Genomic DNA, 23132 nt, shown 5'->3' with positions numbered 1-23132 from the left:
TAACAGAAATTCAACAGCAGAACTGTCCGAGTCTCTTTCAGATTTGTCTAGGGCCAGCCGAGTAGAGAAATTCCTAATACCCACATATCTCAGACAATCAAGTATAATGTGAGCAAGAGTCTCCACTTGGTTTTTACAGTGTGGACAAACCCGGTAAATTCTCTAAATAAATATTTGTACATTTTATTTATGTTCTCCAGTTGTAAACATACAAATGGCACACAAAGACTATTTAATATTGCAGTAAACTCTATACAAAATTTTATTTGCTTTATTTATTTACTTTATATGCCCTTTTACTGATATTCAAAGTGTACTACACATTCAAAAACAATGTAATCATATAGCATGAGATAAAAACATGTCAAAATAATATCAAAAGTGTACAATTTGTTCTTGCTACAAGTCGGGTGTATAGAGACAATGTGGGGTCTTAATTACAGTATGGGGAACAGCTATTGGTACTTTTGGTTACAATCTAAACTTAGAGAGGATACAGGCTCAGAACTATTCTGAGACTCACTAAATTTTGGCAGTTGTGAACCTCGAGGTGAGGCTATGTTCCTTAGCAGCTATTGCAAGGATCACAGGTGTAAACTTTTTGACTACTGGTATTTGTTCGAGAAACGAAATCCTCAAATTATGCTTCTCTGGTATTTGGATGTACATCTGAACCAATAGAAAACAGTAATAATCCAAGAAATTAATTTTAAATTAATTTTAATAAATGGGTTAATTAATTAAATATTTAATTTTAATAAATGGATTTTCTAATCTGGTGCTGTTGTTTTTAAATTTGGAGAACACCTAGGGATTAATCAAACAAAAGAACCAAGATTACAGTCATTCCGCATTTCCACTTCTTGTGGAAGCCATTTTGTGGTTATACTCACCCAAAGCCTTTAAAAGACTGGAGACACCTCCGCTAATGGCTTATTTTGTGTGTGTTTTTTTAAAAAAACTAGGAATTCACAGAACCTCCTATTATTACAATAGTATACTGATATAATAATGTTCTAGTGCCAGTTTTGAAAATGACAAAGGCCCCTTTGGCACACAAGTTGGGTTGGCCACTTCTGTTTATTAGGGCAGGGAAACTTATCATGTGGCATCTTTATTACCCTTGTCTGCAACCATGCCTGCAATGGGGAAAACATACTAGTCCAGTGGTGGCGAACCTATGGCACGGGTGCCAAAGGTGGCACTCAGAGCCCTCTCTGTGGGCACGCGCAAACAGAGTTCCCCCCCCCCCACATCTAGGCTGGCCTGGGCCGCTGGGCTCAATTATTAGCATTAAACCTAAGACCTAGTTTTGGGGAAGCAGTATAGGTAAACCTGTTAAGCGCTGTTAAACCCCACTGATTTTCATACAAAGAACTAAAGTGCAATCCTTTACCTGGGAGTAAGCTTGGTTGCTGGCAATGGGGCTTGCTTCTGATTAAACCCTCCTAGGGTCGTGATTCACCTGTTTGAAGCATGGTTGCTTCAAAACAAAGCCACCGACTACCACCAAGCTTACTCCCGAGTAACGCACTTTTCGGAGTCAACCATTTTTTTCCTAAACTAAAACCTCAGTATTCAGGTTAAATTGCCATGTTGGCACTTTGCGATAAATAAGTGGGTTTTGGGTTGCAATTTGGCCACTCGGTCACGAAAAGGTTTGCCATCACTGTACTAGTCTGTCCCCATAGATTGAAGGAATATGTATGTTATTTCATATGGATTGTCAATTTCCAAAGAGTCATGCAAGAAATTATAAGCCTATCTCAAGAAAACTTGCTCCTCTTTTTCCATTAACTGATCTGCAATTCAATACACAATTGAATGACAGCTTTCCATGAGACATAGCAAACCATTTTGAAAGGGTCAAAATTCTATGGGGTGAAATCAATGCATGGAGAAAGCAGGATCGTGCTCCCTGGCACATATCTAACAAGGTCCAATAGCTAAAAATGTTGTGGTAAGGGGGCACAAGTAGAGAGGAGAGTTATCAGGTTCCCACTATCCCAAACTTCAAGACTGCTTGGGAAGGACCTTTCAGCTCCCCCTTTATTCCTTTCCAAGCAATCTAGACACAAAAATGTTGCATTTATATCTGCTCAGTACATAGTGCTCCAAGTTTCCATTTTAAAAATCTGAACATTTAAAGAAGGGGACTTGGTATCGTTTTGAGGGGTATTGAGCCCACATGTTCTCCTGTAATTAGAAGCCTGCCTCAACCTCCATATGTAAATCAGGTTTTCTGCACAGAACCTACATGTGCACAAGCTGTACATGTGCATGCTCTCTCCATGTGATCTGCATTTATGCAAAGACTCAGTCAAGGCCAACATATGGAATCCTATTTCACTTTCCATGTATCTACACCAGGGGTCTTCAAACGATGGCCCTCCAGATGTTCATGAACTACAATTCCCATCAGCCCCTGCCAGCATGGCCAAGTGGTAGGGCTCATGGGAATTGTAGTCTATGAACATCCGGAGGGCCATAGCTTGAAGACCCCTGATCTACACAAACTGATGTTAACTGCATGGGACTACTACAGGGAAATAGGATCTGTCTTTCAAGGGTGGGCTGGGCTGGGGAGCTAAATGGCCCAGGAGACAGCCAGGTTGAATGGTCCCTGCAATGTTGTCAGAGCTACTGATGATTGGCCCACCCAGAACTTTCCCTGTAAGTTAAATGGCCATTCCACTTATCACAATATTCTCATTTAACACAGAGCCCCCAGTAGATACTGCACGATAAGTCAGCACTCCCTGCCCCCCACCCCATTAAAAATCAAAAGAAATCAGCATTTGGAAGAAAATGTTATTCATCCTATAAAACAGGGGTGGGACACAGAATTTCACCAGTCATTAATCTCTAGAAATGTTTATATTTATATCCATTTTAGCAATAGTTTTTAGTGGGTTTCCACTATTCAACCAATTGTCAAATTGGTGTGCTCATGTTAACCTGCATATGCACACATGCACCCATTTCTTGAGGATAATTTCTGGGCTTGAATTTCTTGCAGTTTGTTACATCTGGTATTCCTGCTGGTACATGTAAAGATAATCTTTTGTCACTTCCTGGCAACAAAACTGCCTCATAAACTTAATGAGAAAATATTGCTGCAGACTTTTCTGCCAGTATAATAATCCTGACAATTAAGCCAAACAAGTAATGAGACAAAAACAGAATGGATAATATTATTGTTACAAGTTTCCTTTCTCTCCTTTACTCTCCTGTCATCTCATTTTTCTGATGCTTTATGTTAAAACAGAGTCCCTAGTTTGCCTCTTCTTGTTTTGCCTTTGCGTCAATGTTGCGGAACCTTTTAAAAATTGGGTTGGCATATACAGATGTGCACCTGGCTTTTCCCAAGATTATTGTTGACTCTCTGAATGGAAAAGAGATACATCTTAAATGATGCACATCTATTTAAAGTTCACCCATAGCCACAAACTTTCAGCGCAGAGCCAGTCTTCTGCTCATAACCAGAAAACTAAACATTGATGAATGAGCTGCAAGTATTCTATAAGAGAGTTAAACACCCTGCTAATTTTTTTCTTTTTAAAAAAGTGGGCAGTTTGACATACATCTGACAGAAAAGAGTTCAGCATTATGTACTGGCAGGGCTGAGGCAGAGCCCCTCAGGCACAGATCCTTGGTGTGAGGACACAAGTGTTACAAATACACAAGCCTGTTTCCTCTAATCTTTTATTATAATTTAGAAAATTTTCATTAAGAAAGTTTATAGCTCTCAATTTTTTATTTTTTATTTTTGTTTAAAAAGCCCACCTCTAATACCTAGTGTAGCGTAGTGATTAAGAGACTAAATTGAGAACCACAAAGTTCTCGATCCAAATCTCAGTCCAGATCGTCCAGGCACTAAGGTCTATTTGCACACATATTTGTGTGCACGTACACACATACACACACATACCATTCTCCTATCTACCATATTATAGAGGGAGAAAAATACCAGCTCAGTGATGCAATCTTAAACAGTTACACCCTTCCAAGGCAAATGAAGTAATGGACTGTATATATATATACACAGTATATATATATAAACTCCAGAATGTATATTATATGTTTATAATATATACGTATAATATATATATACTCCAGAATGTATATAAAATCTTCATAATTGCTGATGACTATAGTTGCTAAGGAAATGGCCATGCTCTAATACAAAGTTAATTGTATGAATTCATTTCTAAATAAACACATCTGGGTTTGGGCATTTTGATGCACAAGCCTACTAGTTCCCCTTAACACTTGTAACAGTCTGCAACTTCTTAAATTACACAAGCGTTGATGCTACCTGACCAAAAAATATTTGTTTCTCACCTCTTTTACCACCTGCAGTTATTCAAGGTGGCTTAAAGCAGTGTACAATCAAGTATTGTACAAAACAAGCAGTGTACAAAACGAAGTAAAAAGTTGACCATCAGGCTAATGAGAAAATTGCAGTTTTACTAAATGATAGCGGGATCAACTAAAAGAGATATATTCATCTTTTGAGTAAGCTCTTTCTCAGACTAGATTTTCCAACCTTAAATTCTTCACTAGGGCACTTTAAATTTTTCAGACATGCATAATTATTTATATAAAATTTGACTATGAAGGATTCTGAAAGGTGGTCAACTGTGTATGTAAGCACAACAGAAGTAAATAAGAGAATAAGGAGGAAACCTTCATGTACTTACCATTGTCTGAACTAGATGTCTTTTGGTGTTCACAGATACAGCCACAGCCTTAATCAAAGATCTAGGTGCTTTGAAGATGTGTGTTTATGTATAATATATATATCAAATGTCACGTTCAGGGAAATCCCTTTCTAAAGTGTTCACAGATGAATCATTACTTAATCATATCACACAGAAGTACAGCCTGCTAAGTTTAAATTGAAAGGAGACATAACGAAAGTGAACAGAGGATTCCCTCATATTTTTTAATGTTCTACGGAACAGAAGCAAAAGGAACTCTGGAGGGAACTCTGTGGGAGAAGCCAGTGTCCTGTGAAGTGGAAAATAGTTGCATCAAAAGGTTGCCCCCACCCTTTAAAAACCGTACAGTATTGACCTTGAAATAGCACAATTTACAGTAAAGTTGTATAAGTCACACAGCCATTTCGTGGAATTATTGTACACATTGCTGAGTTCAGGTTTTAACTGATTAGTGGTCTATATAAAGATCAAACTCTGAACCCGTTGACATAATCTTATATAGTGATAGTGACGCAATGAGTAGCACCTCAAGAGGGGCAAATAGCACATCTGATCCTGAAACGTGGAAAATGAGGTTGCTTTACAGGAAACAGTATCGCTCTTGCTAGAAGTCTAGAAGTCCAGTCATGTTGTAGAACGTAAGAACCTGCCTCCTACGAAGTCAGACTGTTGATTAATCAAGCTCAGTATAGTGTACTCTGGCATCAGCTTTCTAAGGATGTGGTCAGGAACTTCTTGCAGCACCTGATGTCTGATATCCTATACCTAGAAATGATGATGATTGAACCTGTGATTCCCTACATGCAGAGTATGCATTTGTCACAAAACCATGTCCCCTTGTATGTATATTCAGGTTATCAGCATAATGCATTGACCTATAAAAAATGTCTCCACTGGTAAAGCAAACATTCTCATTCCTAATCATTGGGTTGGATCAAGACTCAACAGACAGTTTTAAAGAAGGCCATTGCTTTCACATCCTGCATGTGTGCTCCCAAAGGCACCTGGTGGTTCAGTGAGAGTAGCAGAGTGCTGGACTAGATGGACTCTGGTCTGATCCAGCAGGCTAGTTCTTCTGTTCTTCTGTTCTTAAATCAGTTCCCCTTTCGTGTTGCCGAACCCCCTCAAGGACTCCCTGAGGTTCCCCCATCTTCCAGGAACAGCATTTTGTGGGTTACCAGGGGGCTGAAGTATGAGAGGAAAGGCAGACAATTTTTGTGCCACTGGTGGAATATTTAGGCTGGATCCAACTCATTATCTTTAGTATTTCAAATGGTGAAAGTAGTAGATTTTCTAATGGCCCCATAAGGCAAGCCACATTATGCTTTCCATACTGCCAAATGGGGAGGAGAGATGAGGAGAGTACAGTGGCTTGCTTAAAGCCATTAATGATAGACATGACACTCTTAAGTTAAGAGCTTTTCACACACAACCCAGTTGCAAACCTAGGTTTGTCCTCAGGTATACAATCCAGCAGAAACCAGAAGCTCTTGATTGAGATAGCTTCCATGTTGTTCACCGCCCGGAGTGAATGTTGTTCACCGCCCGGAGTGAATGTTGTTCACCGCCCGGAGCCCTTCGGGGATCGGGCGGTATACAAATTAAATAAATAATAATAATAGTAGTAGTAATAATAATAATAATGTTTGTTTGTTTGTTTGTTTAAAAAAATGGTGGCATTTATACTTTGTATATTTTAACTATGCATCTAGAAGTATAACATGTGATGTGATCGCTACTTACTATACCAGTGGTGGTGAACCTTTGGCACTGCAGATGTTATGGACTACAATTCCCATCAGCCCCTGCCAGCATGGCCAATTGGCCATGCTGGCAGGGGCTGATGGGAATTGTAGTCCATAACATGTGCAGTGCCAAAGGTTCGCCACCACGGTACTATACCATTCCAGGAAATAGCTAGCTTTCCACAGTTGGGATTCCCACACTGTGTTGATGCAATGGGGATAAAGCATGGTGGAGTGGAGATTGGTGAAAGGGGTAAGTGGGTGAGTGGTGTAGCGTGTTCTGAAGGAGCCATATCCTCAGGGAAAATTATCTCTGTACAGTGAAGATCAGGTGCAATTCCTAGGGAACTTTGGCCTCCATCTGGAGGTTGCAGAGCACATCTCCATGGGTTTCCAACTCCAGGATGGGAAGTTCTTGGACATGAGGTTTCCCTGCCTGGGCAGGAGAAGTGTTTTTGCTAAGAGCTACATTCACAAACCAGGAAGTTGTCTAGCAGTCTGCAAAAAAAAAAGAGTCATCCATCCATGGCCAATGAGAAAAGCCAGTCTCGTGAGACTGCTGTGTCTGGCACACTTGCAAGTGGGCCGCCCAACAAAAGGCATGTTTTGACAAGTGGAGGAGGTTAACCTCTTCCTATTAAATGTGCAGAGCCAGGGCCATGCCAGGTTCCTCGTGGGGAGCACCCATCTTCCCAATAAAAGGGGTCCTCTTCTGTGCTCTGCCAGAGGCCAGCTTCCTGTGGACAAAGTGTTCAATATTGAAGGGTTTATTTGGCTGCCTTCAGGCATGGGGGGGGGGGATAGCCCTGCCAGACTGCCCATCCAATCCACTTCAAAGAGATGGAGTCCTGTGGGAGGTTCCAGCAAGCCGAGATGGCAGGACCACAAATGAATTTAGGTGAATTTAGTGTTTTAATTACAGATGGTGCCCATTGATGTGCAATGGAGGAGAGGAATCATCCCCTTATAACATTGTAATGAAAAAAATATACAAAATGGGAATGGGTACAAGTTGGCAATGGATTGTGTAAAGGTGGCAGATGCATCACCTGGAAAGATGAAGGATTTGAGACCAGAGCATCCATCACAGGGGTCTACAGATGTTCATGAACTACAAATCCCATCAGCCCCTGCCACCATGGTCAATTGGCCATGCTGTCAGGGGCTGATGGGATTTTTAGTTCATGAACATATGGAGAGCCGCAGGTTGCAGACCCCTGATCCAGCCAGTAGCTCCCTCCTGCCAGCCATGGCATGGAACGATGTGTAGGAGGCTGATCCATCAGCTGGAAAGGTGCAGGATCTGATACAAGAGCATCTCCCATACCTCCCAACATGCAGGAATGAAGAGTTGCAAGTAGGCAGAAAAAATATGAAATTCACAGATCTAGTATGGGTGATACCTGGCTTGACAACCATACATGTGAAAGGGATTTGGGAGTCTTAATAGACCACAGACTGAACATGTCAGCAGTATGATGTGGCAGCCAAGAAAGCCAATGTGATTCTGAGCTGCTCCAATTGCTGTATAGAGTCTAAATCGAGGGATGTAATAATATCACTCCATTCTGCATAGGTTAGACCTCGCCTGGAGTACTGTGTTCAGTTCTGGGCACCACAATTCAAGAAGGATAATGACAAGCTGGAATGAGTCCAGAGGAGGACAACCAAAATGGTAAAAGGTCTGGATTCCATGTCCTATGAAGAGCAGATTAGGGAGTTAGGCATGTTTAGTCTGGAGAAGAGAAGGTTAGCCATGTTTAAATATTTTAAGGGATGTCATATTGAAGATGGAGCAAGCTTGTTTTCTGCTGCTTCAGAGACTAGAACAAGGAGTAATGGATTCAAAGTTCAGGAAAAGAAATTCCACCAATACATTAGAAAGAACTTCCTGACAGTAAGGGCTGTTCAACAGTGGAATATGCTGCCTCAAGACTGTGGTGGAATCCCCTTCTTTGGAGGTTTTTAAGCAGAGGCTGGATGACTATCTGTCAAGGATGCTTTGATTGTGTATTCCTGCATGGCAGGAGATTGGACTTGATGGCCCTTGTGGTCTCTTCCAGTTCTATGATTCTATGATAACTAACAAGAATATGGAAATATATCTCTTTTAGATTATTTGAAAATTTTTCAGGGTCAAAATGTTCCATAGCTCCTGTAAATGCTTATTCATTATGCAAGTAATGACCTTTTCCTCCCAGCAAAACAAACAGACCACCTTACACAAACCAAACAGGAGGAAGTGGAGAAAAGAGAAGACTGAACAGGGGAAATTCTCAAGCTGTGGAAACAACGGGGGAGGGGAACCAACAGGACTCATTGGTGATTTGCTACTCTCCCTTCCTATTCTTCATTTCAAGACTGCCTTTGGTTTGTAAACTAATTGGATAAAAAACCTTTATGCTACTTAAGTTCTGGTCCTAACTAAACCATTAAGAGCCAAGGTGTCAAAAAACCTGGATGTGTGCCATACAAATTGCTTTACTATCCACTGAAGAGCTGTTTATTTAAGGATTTCCACTGGGGAATAATAAGGAAATGACTTAGAGAAAATTTAATATAGTTTGAATACAACAGCTTACAATGCTTGAACCCCCAATGACTTGTAAATGGCTTAATTATCAATGTAAGTTTTGTGAAGGGGAAAAGAAAATGTTCTCTAGAAGGAAGAAAGAAAAACTGGAAAGGGACACAAACTGTGTCAAAACCAGTTTGAGAACTGTGTCTTCCAGGAAGTGGCCTGGAGAGCAAAGTTTTTTTCACTTCTGGAAATTTTCAAGATTTTTCTTTGGAAACATAAACAAACTATTATGCTGCACTTTTATATATACACATTTTTATTTTTAAAAATCAACTATAAATCAACACATCATTTAGCAAAAAGAATATGAATTATTCTCAGAGGAAAACTATTCTGTCTTTCTACGTATAAGCAAGCCCTTTGTGCACAAGTTGTTTACAACATATCTTGGTTACATTTTTTGATTGAATGGGCGAGACTTCGGGGGAAAATAGTTATGCTGGATGAGTGGAACATATATTGGAAAAACATTTATACATTTACACCAAATGTGGACATCTGGGAGTACAACTTAAAGATGTTTTGTAAGAATTATATTGCACCAGACATCCTGTCGAAAATAAATAAAACAGCCTCGCCTCTTTGTTGGAAATGCGGGATAGAGAATGGAAATTTTGAACATGTTTGGTGGTTTTGCTCCAAGATAAGTGAATATTGGAAAAAGATAAGACTAGAAATTGAGCAGGTAATAAAACATGATTTCCCATTAAATCCTGTAAATTATTTATTGGGACATTCGTTTTGTAAATATCATGAGCTAAAACCGCAATGCACATTCTGCAACATATGATCATGGCAGCGAAAATCATATGGACTCAAGTTTGGACATCTGGAAGCATACCTACGATTGAGGACTGGAAGCAAAAAGTACAACATCTACATATGGTTGCCAGAATAAGCCACCAATTACACAATTTGCCATTTGAAACATATGAGATTAATTGGCATTTATGGATAGAATATATGAGGAAAGATAAAGATATACAAGTTCTATCTATAGAATACTGATATACTAAACACTAATTGTTGTGTATGAATGAGCTTTGCAGCAGGATAAATTAGATCTGGAAAGATTAAATTTGGAGGGAGAGAGTATATATATATAGATAGATATATGTAAATATATATAATAACGAAACAGTAAAGATTAGACTTAAGAATGTAGTGTAATATATGAAATGCTGTTAAGTCCAAATGTTTACTTTAAGTGAATGCTTATGTTGATCATATATGTTGGACTATTTATGTTAATATATGGAAAATCATGATTATATAAATAAAATTACAGTAAAAAGTTGTTACTTTTTCATTTTAATTCCCTCCATTTGGCTCCAGAAATATTTTCCCTTCATTTTTCCTCTGTTGTTTTCGTGAGTACTTTTACTGTCCTCCATTTTCAAAAGAATGTTTTGGAGGGGGGGACCCTCTTTGTCTTATTGTGAGCGCCTGTGCAAAAGAACAAAGGGGGGGGGTGTTCTTCTGGGTCATGATGACATTTCATCACCATTAAGAATAATATTTTTCAGCAGTAGTGTTTGGAATAAATGTAAATAGACAAAGTGGAAAACAAGGGGGGGGGGGATGGAGGAGTGTGGAATTATTTCCCAGAAAACATTTCCAAGACAAAAGATTACTGGGAAAATTAGTGAGCTATACATACAGAAAAGGCCTAAGAAGTTGTACTCTCAACGCCCCCCCCTCCCCCAAGAACTTCTAATTTTTTTAATGAGCAGGATGGCATCTGTTAAAGATTTCCAGTCTGCCTATATCTCCTTCTTCTCTACAAGAAAAATAGCAGTTTAGGGAAAGGATTTAGCTTGGAAGAATAGCACAGGGAAATGTATTTATGTATTCAGATATTTATGGTCCATGTTTTCCTTGTAGCTGAAGCGGGCCTGCAATTTTAAAATTTAAAACATACAAAGTACTGTAAAACCCTGATTAATCATCCCCTTCCAAAGAAAATGCCTGCAGTTTACTCTCTGTTAAAACCTCTAGCAAATAAAGCAACTTTACAGCACCTTCTAAAAATTTCCCTCACCTAAGGGAGCCAATTCCATAGGGTAAAAAACATTTTTGATGAAATATTGGCCAGACAGGCTACCTTAAGTAGGAAAACAATTATAGGTGATAACCTTAAAGATTGTTGTTTTTCCCACTGATCCCAATCATATCCTCAGTGGTTACTATTTCTACCTTTTAAAAATGCAGACAGATCTTCTAGTGTCATCAATCATCAATGAGCCCTCATCAGTCAGCATTACTTGTTTATTTTCTTGTAGCCAGAAAGTGCAGCTGCGCCTTACCGCAGCCGCCATTGCGGGAGGAGGGGCCTGATGGGGAGGCCACTTGCCTGGCCTGGTTTGTGTGCCGGCTTCAGGCCGGCTCTGCACATGCGCGCCGGATCAGGCGCATGCACGGAGGGCCGGGAGAGATTGGTTCGCCCTTAGTAGGTCTGGGCGACCGGTCAGTGGTCGGTGGTTCAACTGACGGCGCTCGCATGGGGCAAGAGTGCATCAGTCGAATGGGCGGGGCCGGGCCTATAAAAGGCCCTGCCTCGTGGCCAGAACCCACTCGGAGCCTGAACGGAGAGTCTTTTTCCCTCCCACTTGATCCCTGTTTTGTTGTGAATGTTTAAATGTTGTTATTGTCATAGCCATTGGCGGGTTGCACATGGGGGATGATCTGATGGAAAGGGGAGCTGGGGGAGCTTCCTTGTTTTTGGACACCTCCTTAAGAGGTGGGGGTGGAGCAAGCTCAAGGAAGGGACGCCCCGCGGGGGGCTGAGAAGCTTGCGCCCCTAGCGTAAGTTGGAGGGGGCCTCCAGTCATGGGCACTTCACCGGTCTGGACTTTGTCTCACTCCAATCTTTCACTTGGTTTATTCCTCCAGCAGCTGGGCTGAGGAATTAGGGGTCAGCACTAGTGCTGCCCAGAGGTTTGGATCACCCCCCATGCTGCACCATCTGCACCTATGCTTTCTGTTAATAAAGTTCTTTGGCTGTGGCCAGTTTCTTATCCACTTAAAATTGTATTGGAGTCTTTGTGGGCAGTGTAACTGAGTGGGAGGGCCACACATCTACCCGCAAAACAATCCAAGAGTTGAAAACTGACATAACCTCAGCTGGCCTGGGGAGATCAGGCGGCTGTGCGGGGAAAATAAACTGGTTCTTCTCTCGTGGTGTTTGTACAGTAGTGGGTTCACTGCAGGATTTCTGAAAAGAATCACCAAATTGGCAATTTTTTAAAATCCCAGGATGAGGGAAATATCATGGGACAACCCCACTTTAAGACTGGGAACTCTGCAAACTTCTTGGCCCAACAAGCAATATTTCAACCATGCGGAAATGGCCTTAGGCTCTTCTAAACAGCTCCCTGTACCAAAGAGGTGACAGGAGAGTTTGTTTGGTTTCAGTTTCCCAAAAAGGGAGGATATTCTCTTTCTACAATCCAATACATAGGTTTACAAGCACAGAAAAATAATGTCTATGTGTCTATGGCCACATAAAGGATGTCCATATCTATGACTGACTGAACAATAAAATAAAGGTTTAAATCATTCCGTTGAACAATGTACTATCATGACAGAGCGGGGGGGGGGGGGACATCCTAGGAACAGGAAAGCACCCCGATTGGGTAAGCTGACCTGTGCTCTGATTGGGTAAGCTGAGCCCTCATGGTGGAGCAACTAGCTGATTCAGAGAGAGAGTAGGTGGTTTGGTAAGCTTTTAGATTTGGATTTCCTGCAAATTAACATCAAGTCCCTTAACAGTGTGTTTTAAATATCTACTCTGAGGGAATTTCAGTCAGAGAGTGAACTAACTTAAAATATACTGAGGTCAGCGTGTACTGATAGCAGACAATACACAAACAAAAAGAACTGGGAGATTTATTTAGTGGTCAAAGATGAAGGTGGAATAGTAGTGAGACTTTCCACAGAATACCATAAATAAAATGGAAGGGCAAGGGAATATATCTTTGAGGTGAAGAAGAATTCCTAATCCAGTTAGTTCTGCAATTATACACACAGGTAAGTTACTGCAGAAGGGAGATTTATGTAAAGTGGGTAGCTAGTAATGTCAAGGCTGTATGTGTATTGTGTGAAAGAATACCAGCCTGTTAGAACCCAAAGTCAACGTGAATCCATTAATCAGTAACATTTTACTGAAGCATTTTAAAATAATAACTGAATCATCTTGAAGTGAAGAACCTCCCCTGATTTCATCTAGTTTGTTTAATAAATTATACTTCTGATTGATGAACTTGCTTCAGTTCTATGGTGCCTTGAAAAGGGGAATTTTCCATAAGGGGAAAACAGGCTTCCTTCATCTCTCTGAAGTTTTTAAGGCTGAGCACCTCATATGCGACCATCAAAACAGCTCAGTCATTCAAAAATGTAGGAAAACTTGCCTAGTATAATTAGGAGGCTGCCTGAGCCTGCCACAAATAGGAGGAGGATGCTGGGGACTGCCAGCGTCAAAGACAGGCTCAGTGCTTTGGAGGAAGAAACCTTGTGGGGGTTTCTGCTCCATCAATTGCTGAAAGGCAGGAACAGGGCACGTGAGGTTGTCACCATGGAATTTTATACCCAAGAGTCAAGAAGTGTGAAGATACCAGGAAGCAGATTGGGAGTTAACCTCTGTATCATCTCTGTCTAGCACAGTTTCTTTACTCACCCTTATTTTCAACAAGCCTTCCTTCCTGTCACTCTGGTCTCTTGTCAGCACAATTCATTGTCTCATCCTAAAGTTATGTGAGGTTTTCCCTCAGCCAACACCTTCTGTTAACACATTCCTTATCTCATTCATCATCTCCTCTGCTCTCCAGATCTATACCTAACAAACCTATTAATCCTCTCATGTTCCTGTTTTTCAGCATATCACCTGATATGCCCCCTTCCTTCAACTATTCTGCCTCTAGGTTCACTGTTCCTATCCTGTGACTTCTTACTGCTGAATCTCCCAGATCTCCTCAGTTTATCAAAATAGCTTTTGACCATTTACTTCATCTCACAGAGCTTGAAATATGATGTCACCTAAGCCAGTGGTTCTCAGCCTTTGCATCTTACATCCCACAAATTACTCTATCAAAGAATCTGGATGAAACAAAAAGCTCATTTTCTCCCCAAAAGGACATTTATATATTTACAGATGTTCTGTTCTTATACTTATCATTTAAGGTAAGTTGTTTGGATATTTTATTTGAAATTGCAGAAGCACAATGGATAATTCTTAGCAAGTTAGGTCAGCAGTGGCACATCAAAAGCACAAGTGCCAGGATTACTATTACTAGCATGCCAGAGGGTCACAGATGCATCATCTGGGGCAGGGAGGGTCAGCATATCACACTTGCAGATTAACATGTGTTTGAGGGAGTGTGAATTCTCAATAATTGTTATGAAAATCCTGTGTCGCACTGGCCTACATCTGTCCCCATGGAGGTAGACAAACCACTGGATGAGAATCACTGATCTAAGCAGACAGAATGTTCATGAAGATCCTATGACACCGCATCAGTACAGCTAGTGGAACCAGGAACTGTGTTCCTACAACTACAATTAACCAGAACTGGTACAAAATCCGATTTGCGATACAAATCATGACACTTATTTAACAGCACAATCCTAAACCAAATTAAGCTCTTCTATTGAAGTCAGTTATCTCAAAAGAAAGTAACAATATTTAGGGTTGCACTATAAATGCCCCAGTGTTTTCTCCTACAGCTTTATAACAAACTGCCAGGGATGCAGTAGGTGTATTGTTATGTATTTTGCAGTGGTGAAAAGTTTCAGGCCATAGTGCATTCCCTTTCTAGAAAAGGAAGTGTTGATTTGAACCTATAAAGCCCTAAATTGTCTGGCACCTTCATTCTTTCAACAATGACTCTCTCAACATGACTCCTCTTGCTCCCATTGGTCTTCATCACAGGGCCTAGTGCAGGTGCCTGGTCCATGAATAGCCCATTTGTCACCCACTAGGACAAGAGCCTTCTTGGTGGCTGACCCTTCCTTCTGAAACTAGCTCTGTAAGGATATTTATGTCCTGCAGGATCTATTAGGTTTGTGTAGGGCATTTAAGGCTACCTTGTTCCAAGAAGCATTCAACTAAACAAGAGTATAAGTGAGCTGGCTGGCTGTCCATATTTCTTCTGGAGTTAATGACTGGTGGAATTTTAATTAAAATCTGCTTTAATTGTATTATTTGTATGTATAGCTCTTACTACCGATTCAAGTTTTAATGCTATGTTTGTATGTGCTGTGGGCTGCCCCAAGTCCTTTGTGGAAGAGAAGGTGAGGATTATAAATTAAATAAGCTGACTGACTGACTGAGTTCTGAGCTCATTCTAGACAGATTTGTTATAGCGATGAGTCTGCAGCTTGGCCATAGGAACAGGTTTTCTTACATGTTTAGATTTAGAAACTTCTTTGTGCCACTTGGAAGGGAGAAGACTGATCTCAAAATGGAGAAATAAATAAGGAAAGTAACCAGGTTTCATAACAACAGGTGACTTATGTCATCTGTCCATCAACTGGGCATATGTGCAGTGGCGTAGTGCCAAGGGAGCGGGGGAGGAGTGTGACGTACCGAACATGCATCGGTGCAGGAACGTGGAGGGGGTGTTTTGGAGCATTCCGGGGCAGGGACATGGCGGGTGTGCAGGGTGCACGCGTGCCCGGGTACAGTTCCCCTTCGTTCCGGCCCTGCATCTGTGCATTCAGATCAGATGGAAGACAGCTTTTTTAGGCATGGTAAATGATTGTGCTATGTGAGGGAATTAACAGGAGAGAGGATTATCCCACATTTGGTCATGAATGTGGCTCAGAATCTGGAATGTGATGTAAATTTTGTTGCATCAGCTGGAAACATTAACCATAAGGTTAGTAAGTTAATTTATGTGAATGGAATGTTGCCCCAAAAGCCCCACAATTTGATTTCAAGAGAGAGAAACTTTTCCAAAAAAAATGTGAGGGGATTAATCTGAAAGAAGTTGAAAAAGGAGGCCATCTGATTAGCCCGTGTTTGGAATAGGAGAGTAGACAAGAGGTATCATTAGTCTGATCCAGCATAGCTGCTGTCATATTCATATTCTTGGTTGGTTTTTTTCTAGAGCTCAGCACCAAAGTATTTTTAAGGATTGTAAGAGGACAAATGATAGCAATAAACTGTTGTCATATTTGCTGTGTGCCCTGGTTGCTTGCTGTTTATTGAAAGTACCTTTGCACTGTTTTCCAAACCTGGAATGGTTCCATGGGGCTACACTTCACCAAAACAGGGAAAAGAGCAATTTTAAAGGAGCATTTTAGAATTCAGAAAATAGCATAAACAGAGGCTTAAACCACTACTGTTGGTTTAGAGTGCTGAATCAGGGACCTGCATGCCTACTTTTTGAAAGAAAAAGAAAACCTCCTCAGAGCACAATTCCAGTGTCCTCCAGAGAGCCAAGATGGTGTAGTGGTTAAGAGCAGTAGATTCAAATCTGGAGAACTGGTTTTGATTTCCCACTCCTCCACATGAGCACCAGTCTCTTACCCGGTGAGCTGGATTTGTTTCTCTGCTCCTATACATGAAGCCTGCTGGGTGATCTTGACCTTGTGACAGTTCTTTGGAATTCTCTCAGCCCCACCTACCTCACAAGGTGTTTTCTTGGGGAGAGGAAGGGAAAGTAGTAGGTCATCTTGAGTCTCCTTACAGAAGAGAAAGGCAGAGTATAAATCCAAACCTTTCTTCTTCCTATAAACACCATTTCCCTTACATACATAACATTATGGCATTGTTGTTGAGACAGGAATTCTGACTAAACCTAGCCTGTCCTCCATCATACTCCTTCCTCTGACCATTTTTATTCCATTGAGGCAGGAGAATCATACTAGCCATGCCACCATTGTATAATACAAGGTCAACTCTGTTGCTACATCAGCATGAATCCATTCTGACAGCATTTCTTTGTATTCTGCGGGCAGGAAGGGCTGATCACCGTCATCCAATGGGCATAATATAAACAGGACTGTACTGCTTAAGCAGCATTTGTTACCCTCTTCCAAGGTCCACTGAAGTTGTGGTACTGTTAGTCATTGAAAAAGCTATATTCAAAGTCAGACTCCCACTCATGCCTTCCTTCCTGCCCACACACACACAAGCCCCCTACATGCCCTTTCCTCAACAGCATGGGGTTATTTGTGCAGCTAAAAGGCCCACTGCTGTGATCAGCAGGAGCACTGCTTGCATCACCTGCACACCTTTCTGTGGTGGTTCTGGGTAGCACAGACAGAAGCAAAGGAGACGGAGCACTTGCCAGCAACCAAGGGACAGAGGAGGTATGTGGGAAGAGGTCAGTCAGAGTGAGCTCAGCCAGAAGCCCCACCTCAGGATATGCTGATGCCAACCTTGCTCTCCACACTTATAAAATCCAAATATTTCATATATTTGTCGGGGGAGGGGATTCTGAAGAAGTGCCTGTGGCTGTTTTCCTGTTTACATTCAAGAAGACTATAAAATGTAACAACTCTTGATCTCAGGCTGTTATTTCTATCTCAAGTGATCGATATTTAATGAGAATAGCATGCGTGTGACCTTTAGCATTTTGCTCATAAAACTATGTAGATATACAATGCGCAAGCTCTGAGGAACCTAAAGAAAAACATACTTAAAGCTAGGGAAAGGGTGTCAAAATGAATAATTTTGCTGTAGTTTGCAAAAATCGTGATTCATCATGCTTTAGAAAACAGGAGGCTCATTTATAAGCGTTTGGGGTATTTAAAGGATATAGAACAGCTAAACATTTTACTTCCATGACCTATGAAGCTACAAAATAATTGTTTAAGCCCATTAACTTTGCACATTGCATATGTGGCTCTTGCTAGGTGTTAGGACAAAGCTTTATCCCACTTACATCTGTTTGCACATCTGATCTTGAAAGGAGTTAGCATCTGTAATAGGAAACATAACTGCAACTATTGTCCCATAAGCATTAAGGAAGCCTGCTGCTTAAAGATACTTTGCTGGTTCATTAACTCCCTTTTCACCAAGGAATTGATAGATTTAACTACAGGTAAACAAAGTTATATATTACAAAAATCTCAATATCACTGTCCTTTGAAGATTAATTGATGGGGGACTTCTGGTGTGCAGTTCAAGCAACTGAAGCTTTCTGGGAGCTCCTTGCTGGCAGGGAAGCTTTCATGCTTGTGCTGCCCACCCCACACAGCCAGAAAGCCCCTTTAGAAGTGGCAGGGCAGCACAGCCATGGCACTGAGTTGTGGATGGGGCTGTCATAAAATCATGCTTGATGTGGAAAATGGATAGAAATAACTTTTTCTCCCTGCCTCATAGCACTGTGTGGCACAGAGGCAGCAACAAAGGCCAGATGAAGCCCAGCCTACTGGACCAAAAGCAGCAGCTGCTCCAGGACAGGATGGGGTACCACTTGGGATGGCATTAGCAACTTGATGGCCGCAACAGGACTGGGGTGCACCACCTGCAGGAGAGCCTCCCTCTTCCAAGTCACTGCTGAGCATAGCAGAAGAGGCAAGAGGTTTACCAGTCTGGGGCTCTGGTTGGGCGCATGGTTGGTGGCAAGAGTCTCTGGCTAGTCTGCTGCAAACTCAGCTATGATGGGGCAAGATAAAGAAGAGGTTAAGAGATGAACAGGGCTCAGAGAAAGGAAGAGAAATGTTGCTGGAGGGTAAACTCTCTGGCTCCATTTTTAAGTTGCACCTTGTTAATGAATTTTTATGATGTTTCATCTTCTAAGAAGATAAGACAGGGTATAATTATTTGAAACAAATAAACAAATGGTTCCTGTTGCAGTATCAGAGCTTCCTGTAGCAAATACTAAAGAGTTTGTACATCACATGTAAGGCTTAAGTTCAGTTATAATAAAATCAGCCTGTAACATAAATTCAAAGCTTACATTGGTAAGGGTGTGTGTTTGATTCAAAATATTCATAATTGTAGGATAGACCAAAACACTTCCTAATCAAAGCTTACACAACAAAGAAAGGTTATCTATTCATCAGTTCCGCACAAAACAACCATGGTGAAGAGGCAACGAAGAAATGTTCCACATAAAAGGTATCTGGGGATCAAATAGTTTTAGAAAGACAAGTCAGTTCCTATGCTACTAGGCAACTAACTTAGGGAAATTACTTCTCAAAACCTAACCTGGGGCATAATCAATTATGTGAATGCATTATGGAAATAAATTAGACTGATGCTAAAATGCTGCTGTTTCAATGGGGCTTGAACATGAGATATTCACAGGGGGTTATTCCCACAATGTTGATCAATCATAAATTAAGCACGAGCACAAAGGGATCCAGGAAAGGAGACAGGAAAACATTCATCCCACCAACCATTTGGTAGGCATGACTTGAAAAAACACTGGGAGTACATGGGCAGAGTTCCCAAGGGGATTTATTTAGCAAACAGCAGGCGCTGTTTGCTGATTTGGCTGAAGATCATAGTATGTGTGTGGGAGGGAGGGAGTTAATACTTTTTCTCTCAAAATGTTCTCTGGAGCCAATATTTGCCCCACTGAGACAAACCTACTGATAGACTACAGGTGTCTGTCTAAGCACACACAAATACATTTGTAGTGTTGAAATAAGAATAATTTCTGCTCACCTATTTTTGGTACATTTAATTTAATGCCTTGTTATTTAAATATTTTACTTGCTGCAATAATTGCCATCACTTAAAAACAAATCACCCATTTCCACTAGCATTACGAGTATCACCTCAATGTGTGTCAATAGTTTCATATAGTCTTTTGCAAAGAAGACGAGGAGGAGAAGAGTTGGATTTATATCCCCCTTTCTCTTCTGTAAGGAGTCTCAAAGGGGCTGACAATCTCCTTTCCCTCCCCACCCCCCAACAAACACCCTGTGCAGTAGGTGGGGCTGAGAGAGCTCAGAAGAACTGTGACTAGCCCAAGGTTCCCCAGCTGGCACGTGTTGGAGTGCACAAGCTAATCTGAATTCCCCCGATAAGCCTCCACAGCTCAAGTGGAAGAGTGGGGAATCAAACCCAGTTCCTCCAGATCAGAGTGCACCTGCTCTTAACCACTACACCACTCCTGCTCTTAAAGGAAATCCCTTATCTTCCAACATGCAAATACTATAGTTCTTTGAGGTAAACTACACATTTCCGTGGCTTTCAGTAACTACTTCCCTTCTAGCAAGATATCACAGAATCAGTTGTTAGATTTATTTCAGTGTTAACGCTTCATGTTGTAGTTTGAAAAGCCCTTGCATGTTTTTCTGACTGAGCTGTAGCACATCTCCTCAAATCAATGAGTTTACTTTTCAAATGGCATAATGGATCTTAATGAATCAAGTTATAAACAGCAGGATAAAGTTTATACTGAAGCAGCTGTTTTCATGTGATTTGTTCTACTAAATAATATGTTTATGCAATTCATTTCTCATTTTCTTCTATTCCACTTTTTAGGTACTTAGCTGTAAAGTTAGTACCTTGAGAAACTGCTAATTTTACTTTTCAGTAGTTTGAGCAAGCATGTCCTATCCCTTCAATGCAATTACTGTCCTGCTCAAAAAAGCTTCCTCTTTCTCTATTCCCATCCAGTCAATTCTCATTACAAGCCTTTGCCCTAATTCACTTAAGCAACTACACAAACTTCCACCCATGTATTGCTTGGAGGATGGGCAGCTCGGGACAGAGGTGGTTGCAGCCAGGGACAGCTCCACTGCTGTACCACTGTGCTGCCTACAGAGGGCTTCCAGGTGGACCAGGAAGGCAGAACAAAATGGAGAACCCTGGGCACCTGAAAGCCCTCCAGGGGACACGCCCCCCTGCCCTGCGCGACCACTCCGGAGTCACAGGGTGGGGGGGGTCCCCAGGCCTCGGCGACGCGCCGGACGGTCGCAGGGGAGGTAAGTCGATTGGGAAAGGGGGGAGGGATGGCGTCTTCCAGTCGCTGCCGTTGGAAGCCGCTGTTTCCCAAAAACCTCGCTCAGGGAGCGAGGTTGGGAAACAGCAGCTTCGCACCACTGAAGAAGAGCCCCCCATGTGAACAGCTCCCTGGGGACGGCATTTTTGCCATCCCCAGGGCACTGTATTTGGCCCGTGCGGAAAGTGCCACAGTAAGCATTTAATAAAGAGTTTTTGCTGTACCTATTAATTAGAGAGTCAGTGTGGCGTAGTGGTTAAGAGCTGGTGGACTCCAGTCTGGAGAACTGGGTTTGATTCCCCACTCCTCCACATGAGCAGCAGACTCTTATCTGGAGAACCATAGTTGATTCCCCACTCTTCCACATGCAGCCTACTGGATGACCTTGGGCTAGTCATAGTTCTCTCTGAACTCTGTCAGCTCCACCTACCTCACAAGGTGTCTGCTGTGGGGAGAGGAAGGGAAAGGAGTTTGTAAGCTGCCTTGAGTCTCCTTACAGAAGAAAAAGAGGAGCATAAATCTAAACTACTGCTCCTTAAAAATGATTTATCTCTCAGTATGCACTGGAACCTATTAAACTGTGTGTTTGGGTACTTTAACTTTGGGTAAATATTTCGAAGAACATGAAATATAGTAAGTCAAGAGAAGTGCACATAGAATCCTACCTCTTCTCCTTTCTACAGCTTCTGATTGAGCCTGCTACAGAGTCACTCCTGAGAATGGCGCCCTCCAGAATGGTGTATGATATGGCAAGAGGAGCCTCAGAAATGGTAAGAAATCTGAATTAACCTTTCATGTCAGGGGCCTCTGTGGAGCCCGTCCCATAATGTAGTTGCTGGCCCAAGAAATGTAAATGTGCCAGTCTGTGCAGGCAAGGAGGGACAATAGTAACGTGAATGGATACTAGATGACAATGCTGGACTTTGCATGCTATTAGAATAATCAATGCCTCTTTACAAGATGATGGGAGGAAGAGAGTGCTGACATTTATCCAGTCCTCCCTCTAACTTGGACAGTACTGACTGCACTGAAAGCAGGGCCAGCTTTATTCAATTCCTAATCCTGCCCTGGTTTAATGAGACAGAATTAGAGAAGATATATTCTAATGTGAAAAAATTGTACAAATCAATATTTGTCTTCTACAAGCAGCATAGTCATTACCCACCTCTTTCAGTATAAGCCATGAATCATAGCAGACCCATCAAAAATGTCCAGTAAATGGGGAGGTCATCCTTGATAATTAGTTTCTAGTAAACACCTACATACCATGAAGGTGGGCGGTAGGAAAAGAAACATCAGATGTGGGCTGCTGCTCCAAGTTGGGACTCCTACTGGTTTGAGAATGTTCTCCCACAAGTAAGATTTTAGTAATTTAGTATCTACTCGTGTGTTGTTAAAGGAGACTTTGAAAAGACCTTCGAACCCCAAACGTACATTTGATTACAGACTACTAGTCTTAATAGGCAGCGCTCCCTAGTGGACCACAGAATAATTGTTAGCATTGCCAGTTTCTTGCTTTATTTTACTGTTTGTAAAATAGGCAGCAAGTAAGACCAGCAGCTGAGCTACAGTGCTTGCTTAATGTCTGTAGTTAACATGCTTTGAAAATAAATATTTTTTAACACTGAGCACGATTTACCAAAACAAATCTTAAATATACTTAACTTCAGTTGGATTGCACTTTTAAAAAATATGAGCAAGTACTTTTGTGCTTCAAACAATAGTATTATCACACTTGTTCCTTGGAAGCAATCCATATATGTGGCTAATAAAACTTGGCACATAATAAAAGGTATGGGAGTGTGGTCTAATATAGAATCTGGCAATCTTAATTGCCGCTTGCACAGTAGCCCAGATTTTTTATATTGCTGACTGCCTTTGCCAAAATTCTTTCTTCATGGCACAGGTATCAGCAGACTGAAAAATCTGTTTTAAAATGGCTATTAGTGCAGCATGTTGCACAGTGGTGCAGTGATGAAGAATAGCAGACTCTTATCTAGTGAACTGGATTTGTTTCCCTGTCGTACACATGAAGCCTGCTGGGTGACCTTGGACTAGTCACAGTTCCAGTGGCATCTCTACAGAAAATGGAGCCCAGGGCAAGAACTGATTTTGCACCACCACTACCACCCCAAGCATCCAGCATCCATCTTTTTAATAACTTTCCAGACTTTTC

The 23132-nt window shown here is 41.4% G+C and overlaps 1 protein-coding gene across 1 annotated transcript in view; it reads right to left on the bottom strand.

Moving 5' to 3' along the window:
* The window catches only part of TNIP3 (TNFAIP3 interacting protein 3), a 66021-nt gene extending 54653 nt beyond the window's left edge, over positions 1 to 11368 (bottom strand). The window contains exon 1 of the mRNA XM_048508743.1: positions 11357 to 11368. Coding sequence (XP_048364700.1) covers positions 11357 to 11368 — 12 coding nt within the window. The remainder of the gene's footprint in view (positions 1 to 11356) is intronic.
* Between the last annotated feature and the right edge of the window lie 11764 nt (positions 11369 to 23132).

This window comes from Sphaerodactylus townsendi, linkage group LG10 (assembly GCF_021028975.2).
Source record: "Sphaerodactylus townsendi isolate TG3544 linkage group LG10, MPM_Stown_v2.3, whole genome shotgun sequence".
NCBI lineage: Eukaryota > Metazoa > Chordata > Lepidosauria > Squamata > Sphaerodactylidae > Sphaerodactylus > Sphaerodactylus townsendi.
The sequence above is the reverse complement of the archived record's forward strand: the minus strand, read 5'-3'. Positions and strand labels throughout refer to the sequence as shown.